We start from the raw sequence: 9,668 nt of genomic DNA, 5'->3' as shown, positions 1-9,668 counted from the left end.
CTCTTTTCCTTCATTTTTCTCCTGTTCTCTCTCCACTTTCGTTTCCCTCTCACTCTGCGTCGTCTTCATCTCTCCCCCCTTCCTGCTCTTCCTTCCTCACCTTCTCTTTCTTTCTCTTACCCTCTCTGTCTTTTTTTTGTTGTTGTTGTCATTTCCCTTTATCTCTCTTTCGGTCCCGGTGTCTCTCGCATCCTCTGTCTTCCTCTTTCTATTTTCTTTTCCTCGTAAGCTTTCTCTATCTCTCTCTTGTTTTCTTTCCCCCTTTCCCTCTTACGTCCTCTCGTTCATCTCCGCACTCGTTCCGTCTTGTCCTCCGGCTTCCCGTCCACATTCTTGCGCTTGCTCCTCTAATCTCCATCTCTTTTTTTTCTGTCTGCCTCTCCCTCTCCTACATTTTTATTTCTCTATTCTTCTCCCCCCACCTCTCTGTCTCTTTCCTTCCCTCCCTCCTTTATTCTCTCTCCTCATCTCGTTCTCTCTTCTCTGTCGCGCTCCGGTTCTGTCGTTTTCATCCTCCCTTCCTCTTCCTTCTCCCCTTCCTTTCATCCCCTCTCTTTTATTTTTTCGCTTTCTCACATTTTCTCTCTTGTCCTCTCCCCCACTTTCTCTCTCCTCCTAATCCCTCTCTTTCTTCCCCTCTTACTCCACCTTTATTCGTCTCACTTTCTTTCCCTTATCGCTTCCTCGTCTTCACCCACCCTTCTCCATTTTTTCTCCTCCATCTCCATTTCTTTTGTTCTCCCCTTATATCGCTCACCTTCAATGTTCATCTTTCCTGTTTGTTTCTCCTTTAACCCTCTCTCTCTCTCTCTCTCTCTCACTCTCTCAGACCCATACGTGAAGGCGTCTCTCGTGTGTGACGGGCGCAGGTTGAAGAAGAGGAAGACGTCCATTAAGAAGAACACGCTGAACCCCACCTATAACGAGGCTCTGGTGTTCGACATCCCCAACGACATCGAGAGTGTCTCGCTCATCATCGCCGTCATGGACTACGACTGGTACGACCTCCATTACTCTCGCTGGTCCTCGTGTCCTTTCCCACTATTTTTGCACGTGGATGTCATCTTGAAAGAAGATTCCAGTTAAGAAAACGAGGAAAGCCGGTTTATTAGATGATCAAGTCGGCATCAGTAGATACCTCGAGGTGGAGAAATGGTCCACGATGCTCTTTTCATGTATGAGCCGCGCGGCTTCTGTCTAGCGCTCGAATGCATCTACCTTCGCTGTCACCGGACTAATCCCCTTCTAGCAACCGTAACTAAGCCGAAGCTCCTCAGACACACGTGCTTTCAGGAGATTGACGAAAATAGCTCCTCAGACCATGGGAAAAGTTGACGTGAGATTCTCTAACAAGTCAAGTTAACTTTATTCCATTTAAAGACGACAGCAGCTGATCCAAAGTGCTGCTGTATCGAACGTTAATATTCATCACGTTAAATAACGTCATAACACAAAGAATGAGACGCTTCAAAAAGAGCTAAAGATGGAGCGGACCTCACGTGACGAGGGAGACTGGGGACAGATAGCAGCGGGGGATCAGGTGGTGGAGCGGGTCGTCCACTAATCGTAGGGTTGGTGGTTCGATTCCCGGCCCAGGAGTGTCTCCGGGCAAGACGCTGAACCCCAAGTTGCTCCAGATGGCAAGCTCGCGCCTCGCATGGCAGCTCTGCTCCCATTGGTGTGGGTGAATGGGAACTTTGTAGAACCGCTAAGGTTAAAAAAGTGCTATATAAGTGCATGAAAGAAGTTAATTACATGACCTAGTAGGAGAGTGCAGGTGAAGAAGGTCAGTGACCAGAACCAGAAAGAGCTTTGTATACATAAATTACCATTTTAAAATCTAAACTTGACGGGAAGCCAGTGAACAGATGCCAGATTAAGGGGAATACGACTAAGCTAACAGGCTACGGAATTGAGAACAGTAGCGACATGGCCGCCTCTCTGGTGTCACAAAGTAAAGTGTTTAGTTTGTCTAGAGATCTGACCGAACCGTGAGTCTCAGGAATTCCGTTGGTAAAAGCGTGCCTTGCGCACATTCGCTTGGTTACGGTAACTACACTGTGATTAGTCATGTGCTGTTTAGGGGAAAGGGTTTAGCACCGGTCACTTTAACCTGTTCCAAATTACACCTGATTGATACGTACTCCGCGTGCGTGAATCTCACTGCCTGACGTGTGAATAATGCAGGCAGTGACAAATGTTAGCTTTAGCTTTATTTTAATCTAAAGTTAAACCTGCAAGCTATGGGGGAGGTGCGTTCGACTTGTGACAAATAGCCGTGACTTCTCGGCCGTTAATAACAGTGAAGCGTTAGCATTAAACATTAATAATTAGTGTTTAATAATGAATAGTATAAACACTGAAGGATTTCATTCATTTATCATTCCTGGAGTGGTGGGGTTGGGTTTTGAGTGCTGCTGTTCGTGACAGCTCGCTGTGTTTGGTGGCTGTTCAGAATTCCTCCGGCGTCGGTGTGTTTGTTAGCGCTCTGTTGAACACGTGACCCTGTGCTCCGGCGCGCCGAACGTCTGCCCTGTTTTGCATAAAGTCACACACCTCATGAATAAACATTACTTATGCTAACACTAATGGCCGTAATGTCTGTGGGGTGACACAGTGGAACGCGGCCAGTGTTTCCCAGAGTCCAGAGGGACTGCAGTGTGTGTGTGTGTGTGTGTGTGTGTGTGTGTGTGTGCAACATTTGGTTGCACAATACACACCCGTGGTCTATTTCAGTGGATTTATTTATTATCACAAGTCATACGGGTTAAATTTCTCTCGCTGACGTAATGACAACTGAAAGGCCGCATGCGTAAATGCTAGGTTGTGTAACTAGCCAGCTAGCTATGCTAATCAGCGTGCTCTGCGCTACAAGAACGGACTTTTCCTAGTGATACGGATGCTTGGTGAGGGAACGACAGTTTATAGCTGCTATAACGTAAGCGAGAACAGGAACTAACTTTCGTTCGATGGAAAGAGAACTGGATAAAAAGTTTCAGGTGAACCCATTATGCTGTAGGAACTTGGTATCGTTTAGATATTTGGAGATGTCACCGTGGATCAGTGTACCTACCAAATCAGATTCCCTCTTCTGATGGCTCCTCCTTGAGCCTTGGTTCTCAAAACCTCTCCACGGTTACGTCTCTCGGTTCCAGCACACGTCCCCGTGTCCTCGTTATCCCGCAAATCTCTTTGATGGACGGCTTTTAACGCATGGGATCGGCTCAGACGCTCAGGCGCTGCATCTGCTGTGTTCGGCTTTCACCTGCTCAGATAAACGAACAGACAGGAATGTGCTGTCGAGATCTGTGGTGAAGCTGACGGTTATCTCAGCGCTGTTTCCTGCAAAGGTCCTGCAGGGTTTCATTCAAACCACGCAGGAGACACGCCTGGTTCCACTCGTCCGATCCATCGGTCTCGGTCTTCAACGAGTTGTATCACGTGCTCCGGCTCGGTCGGAATCAAAACTTGCGGCCACGTCGGACCTTTGCGGCGGAGCTTAGCGACGGACGTTTGATGTAATTGGGTCCACTTAAACGTTTTAAAATATGGTCGTTGATTGGAAAGGATGTGGGATATGTATGAGACATTTCGAGAAAGACCTGTCTGCAGACCACATATCATAAGTTGTATAAATGGGCGTGTCTTCGTGCTCGTAGCCATCTCACAGCCTTTAATAAGCATTATACTAGATACAGTTATTTGTATGAGGCAAAGCTTTGCTTCTGTTTGACTTTTAGAGATTTGAACTAACAGCACACACCAAACCCTCATTTACATACGGCTTTGTACCTCGACTTTTGCATATTCATGCAGTCCGTTCTTTATAAATCACCTGCAACGTGCCCATGGTTTGCATGCGCAGTTTATCCCCTTGCTCATGCAAATTAGCATGCATTACTTGCCATCCTAGTAAATTATGTTGTCATATTTCAGTAAGAAAATGAAGCTCAAACGTCATGCTAATATTTACACAAGTAAAGGTCCTGGTATTTAGAGGCAGCCCAAGACATACATTTCAGCATGACATATTTGTGGTTCCACACCAAGCTGCCAGCGCTGCAACTCCTGCTTATTTTTAGAATCAAGTAATCTAGTTATAACATTAACAAATGTACAGCTTAGGGAAGTGAAATTCTCTTTCTGCACTCTTCAGGGGAAAAAAAAGGTACTGAACTTTACCGTTGTTTATCACTGGGATCCTTTGTACCTTTAGAATGCATATAGCCAGAGCCATAGCTCTCTGCAGTTCTCACCAGGTTTCCCACTGAATCTAAGCAGCATTGAGGTTGGGCAGTACCTGGATGGGAGACCTCCTGCGGTAAACTAAGGTTGCTGCTGGATGTGGTATTCCTGAGGCCAGCAGGGGGTGCTGTAGTCTGTTTGGGGCAGTATAGTGATGGGGATACTATACTGTAAAAACAGCACCGGTTTTCGGATGACACATCACACTAAGGTTCTGACTCTCTGTGGTCGTTAAAAAATCCCAAGACACAAAGAGTAGGAGTATAATCGCGGGGTCTTGGCGAAATTCCCTCATTGGTCCTCATCTATCAGGGTCCCCTAATAATCTCCATCTCTGAATTGGCTTCATCAGTCTCTCCTCTCCACTAATATCTGGTGTGTGGTGGGAGTTCTGGAGCACTATGGCTGCCATTAGATCATCCAGGTGGGTGCTACATACTAGTGGTGGTTGAGAAGACCCCCCCTCCCCCCATACTATGTAAAGCACTTTGAGTGTCTAGAAAAGCACTATATAAACATAAGGAATTATTATTATTATTATTATATCAGCTGAGAATTTCACACGCGAAAGTTACAAAAAGTTGAAATTATGAAAGTTGGAAGAGAATTTAACAAAATTGCAACAAACTTTTTATTGTAAAGTGGGTGGGGCTAATTAGGGGTAAAAGCTTCATCTCTACCAATCACAACACTGATGTGCTTCGTCCCTCCCACGGAGCTTTTATCTGTGCTACGAGATCTCTCTCAAAGCTAGCCTAACCTTGCTAAATCTACACGATCCCGATTTTCAGAGGGATTTAAGGTTTCAAAAATAATTTCACTAAAATGTCAATTCTTTTGCGGAATAAAAAGAAAAAGTAAAAAAAATCCGGTGTCCATTTCCATGCGTCCAAGATGTACGAAATAAAACAAAGGACATGTGGAAGGACGGAGTCAAGATAGAGGGATGTTTGTCCTTTGACTGAAATGAAATGTGAGATTGAACTGAAACTAATCATTTAGCTGATGGTGATCCATCTCTCGCTGTAATTAAGTGACTCTGTTAGTCCGCTCTGTCCTCTGTGAAGGATTTTCACGGTAGTCATTTATCCATAAGAAAATATTTATTTGCCCGCTGTGGCTTGCCCTCTTCTCTCATCTGGTCTTGTCTCTTTCCTAGTCATATTTCTCTGCGTAATTTGGTAATATAGAGGCCCTTTTGTCTGTACCTATCCCCATTCCATGTCCGCGTAACACGTGCTCTCTCTGTCTTTTTGGTTTCTCTGTCTCCATCAGTATTGGCCATAACGAGGTGATTGGGATGTGCCGTGTAGGCAGCGATGCTGAAGGCCCTGGCAGAGAGCACTGGACGGCCATGTTGGCAAATCCCCGCAAACCCATCGAGCACTGTCACCAGCTGGTGGAGGTAGTACCTGCCCCCTGTTCCCAGTGTGCATAATTACAACTGCATAAATGTGTACATCCATTAGATTTGGAGTTTTCTCCATCTCTGCTGTTGCTGTTGTTCTCCTAATCACAATATTGTGTTTTCTTTGGCCAGGAAAAATCCATTAACACTTACGTTTCCAAGACAGCCTCGCCAAAACCGCACATCGTGGTGGACAGTCCTCACTCCGACTAGACACGTGGGTACGGATGCAAAAATGCACACTGACACTCATACATGGCTCATAAGGCACTTTTCCAAATGTTAGTTCCTGTGCCATAGTTCTAGGAACTCCTTTTTTAGCCTCCTGCCAACCAGCAACCACTAGAGCTTGTCCTCCACCATGGACAAGCCAGGATCTCGCTTTACAAGCATATCCTTCTGTCAGAGAAGGACATGCACCAGGCATCCTGATGTTGAAGACCTGTCTTGGTGAGCAGGTGTGAGGTTCTGAAGAGCCCAAACTGATGACTGAAACGTGGAGAGATTTATATCTCGTTCTTGTTGCAGAAGGAAACCAGTGGAGTTCCTGAGAAGGGGGCTCACATGCTAGAACTCCTGGAGGTTGTGAACCAGATTAGCAGCAGAATCCTGAATGTTCTGTAGAGGAGATATGACAGGCGAAGTGAGGCCAGCAAGTAGAGTCACAGAAGGCCTGCCTACTAACTAGATAGTGTGAGGCTTTGGGGGGACTAGAGCTTGTTTGAGGATTTGAAGGGATTATGAAAATGATAGTTGGGGAAGGTCGTATTATTCTGATTCTGTGAAAAAGAAAAATGCAGGATCTGACGGATACTGTGGTGCAATTGGAAAAGTATAAGCTCACACCAAGATCCTCAGTCATATGGCGCATGGTCATGTGATGGCTTACGCGGTGACTTGGACGTCCAGAAAGTGATTCTTGTCAACGTCAATCTGGAGTTGGTGGTCTTCATCTGAAAAGCCAGTCAAATATTTTGGAAGGAAAACGAGAAGTAAAGTCAGTGTGGCAGCGATAGTCCCCGAAAAGACGAACAGCTTTCCGTCAAGAACCTTATGAGGAACTACAGAGTTGAGGAACAATCCTGACACAGAAGTGAAGTTGTGCATCATCAGTTGAGCGGTGATAAGGGAAGCTGTTAAATCTCACGGCTGAGCCCAGCAGTTTAATATAAACACAAGGACAAGAGTGGACCAAGGGCCAAACCTTGAGGAACTCCTGTAGTGAGGTGAGGAAACTGAACCTGTCCATGCTTTATGGCGGAATCGAAAAAAAAAATGTGGCCGTTTGGTTGCTTGCTGAACTTATGTCACTGTCATGCAGTCTTCAGGATAGTCCTTGAACAAATGAACGCCTTTCTGTCGAGAATCCTTTTGAGGAACTACAGAGTTGAGGAACAATCCTGACATGGAACTGATCAGTGTAGCAGTCGATTCAATGACTGAGCCCAGAGGCTTAATAAATATGAGAACAAGAACCAAATCTTGGGGAACTCCTGTATTGAGGTGATGAAACCGAACCTGTCCTGGATGAAGCTCAGCTTCACACTCTACACACACTACAGGAGTACCCCAAGGTTTGGTTCTATGTCCACTCTTGTTATCCTGTTTACACTAAACCCCTGGGCTCAGTCCTTAGATAATACACTGATGACACACAACTTCACTTCTCTTTTCTGGCCAAGATATCCTTCTTCTTTTCTGATGTCTCTTTCTAGAACTTGACCTCGACAAAAAGAAGCTTCATCTGCCTCTTCACGGTACTGGTGTCTTGGCTGCTCACTTAAACGATGTCACGGATCATGCATTCCGTATCAAACACTCACGGCTTTTGCATTGAGGTGGAAACCCTGAACAGGAAGTCATCCGAGATCAACTTCAAGATAGTTCCTCAACTCTTTAGTTCCTCAAAAGGTTCTCAATGGAAATGTGCTTATCTTCAGGAACTATGCTGATGACTGCATGATGGTGGCGCTGTTTTAATCGGCAGAAATACAATGACACCGTGAACATGGAGGACTTGTTCGATGCAGATGTTTCTCCGCTCACACCGAGGTTCTTCGTCTGAGGTTCTGCTGAGGTTCTGTTGTGTTTCTGGAGCGCTGAAGGAAACCAGAGCGTGAACATCGGTTCTGTCCTGATTTTATAACCCATGTGTCCTCTCGCTTCCGTCTCAATTCAATTCAGTTTCATTTTAATGCCATGTGAACAACAACAGCATCTCCGAATCCCTCTTTCTCTTTCTCTCCTCTTTTTCCTCCATCCATTTCTCTCACTCTGTATCCCTCCATACCTCCTTTCTCTATCCTCCTGTATCTCTTTCTCATTCCCTATGTCTTCTTCCATCTCCCGGTCTCTTTCTCTTCTCTCTTTCTCATTTCCGCTCAGTCGCCTGTTTTCTTTGCCTGTTCTTCTTTATCCCAATTTCTACTTTTTTATTCTCTTTTTTTTTTTCTTTCTCCTCTTTCCCTTTCCCATTTCTTTCCACCTCTCGGTTTCCCTCCATCCTCTTCCCGTTCCCTTTCTCTCTATTCTCCAATAGTTCTTTCTTTCTTATTATTATCATCCTTTCTTCAATTTCTGCCCTCCCTTCTTTTTTTATTTCTATCTTTCCTTCTCCTTCTCTTGTTATTCTCTCTATCTTCTCTCTGTCTATATGTCATTCTCTCTATATCACTATTTCTCTTTCTCTTGTGTTTTTTTTTCTCTCTTCAGGTCTGCATTGTCGTCGCTCCAGACCTCCATCTTTTCCTCTCATCTGTGAATAAATCTCTCTATCAAGCGAAAGAAGCGGAAAACAGACACTGCTGCAAACCCGACACAACACACAACACACAACACACAACACACACACACACGAGTAGTCTATAGACCCGCTACACACTCGTACACACATACACGTGCACACACGTGTACATGTACACGTACACACACACACACACACACACACACACACACACACACACACACACACAAGCAGGTACACACACCTCAGTGGAAGGCGTGGTTTATTCAGGGGGGAAAAACACGATGCACATTCCCAAATCTAAAAAATGTGTTTATTTACTTATTTGAAACTGAGCCTGAGAGAGAAAAAAAAACAACAACAGATTTTTAAAAGAAGTTATAGATGTAATTTCACTATGGACCATTAGGGTGTGTGTGGTGTGTGAGTGCATCTGTGTGTGTGTGTGTGTGTGTGTGTGTGTGTGGTTAGGGGAAAAAAAAAATGGCTGTAGTATATCACTAGTCAGTTTTCACAGGGGCGGAGAAAAAAAACCTCTCTGGAGAGGAGGACTACTTTTGCCTCGCGTCAGGAGGACGGAAAACGAGGACGGACCCGTCGGCTGAAAGCATGCTGCGCATCCTCTAAATGCGTCCTCCTCCTCTCACGCTCCGGGATCGACAGCGAGCTTTTTATTTTTCTATCCATCTCGCCATCCCATCCAACCGTTTCTTTCTTTCGTTCTTTCTTTCTTTTTCGATCCGCGTCTCTATTTTGTAGAACGGACTGTGCTTGGAGCGATGATGGGACATCTTTGGTGGGGGGGGGGGGGGGGGGGGTGAAAAAACATAAATGGGCAGCGAGTCTTTCTGGAGGAACCAGTGATGGACCCTAAACGGGGATGGAACGCACTTTAGCGATGGACAACGCGCCCTTTTTTTTTTTTTCAGAGAAAAGGATTCCGCCATAGTGTTTTATTTTTGTACCATTCCTTCATTTTTGGCACGCCTGCATTTCCTCGGAGGGACGCACGCATCCGTGAACCTTTTCCGTACGTGTTCGTCGGGGTGTTTTACTTCTTGGAGTTCGTTTTTTTGCTTGCGTGTACGCCTGTGCGTGTGTTCTGTCCGTCACCGTGCTCCTGTGTATGACATGTTCTAGCACCTGACCTCTAATCCTCTACCCCTAGAACCTCTGTCCTGACCCTGTAGCCACGCCTACTGGCACTAGCTCCTCCCACAGCAGCTCTTGTTAAAGCGAAATGTGTCTTCTGTCCTGTGTCTTAGAGGATCG

At 45.5% G+C, this 9,668-nt stretch overlaps 1 protein-coding gene across 1 annotated transcript in view; it reads left to right on the top strand.

Annotated features, from left to right (window-relative positions):
• syt3 (synaptotagmin III) overlaps positions 1-9,202 on the top strand; it is a 57,401-nt gene extending 48,199 nt beyond the window's left edge. Inside the window, exons 9-12 of the mRNA XM_017496100.3 lie at positions 830-998; positions 5,521-5,650; positions 5,786-5,874; positions 8,366-9,202. Of these exons, the coding sequence (XP_017351589.1) occupies positions 830-998; positions 5,521-5,650; positions 5,786-5,866 (380 nt within the window). The 3' untranslated portion in view covers positions 5,867-5,874; positions 8,366-9,202. The remainder of the gene's footprint in view (positions 1-829; positions 999-5,520; positions 5,651-5,785; positions 5,875-8,365) is intronic.
• Positions 9,203-9,668: the final 466 nt, after the last annotated feature.

This window comes from Ictalurus punctatus, chromosome 2 (assembly GCF_001660625.3).
Source record: "Ictalurus punctatus breed USDA103 chromosome 2, Coco_2.0, whole genome shotgun sequence".
In the NCBI taxonomy this organism is placed as follows: Eukaryota; Metazoa; Chordata; class Actinopteri; order Siluriformes; family Ictaluridae; genus Ictalurus; species Ictalurus punctatus.
Note: the sequence above shows the minus strand (reverse complement) of the source record. Positions and strands in the feature narration are given on the sequence as shown.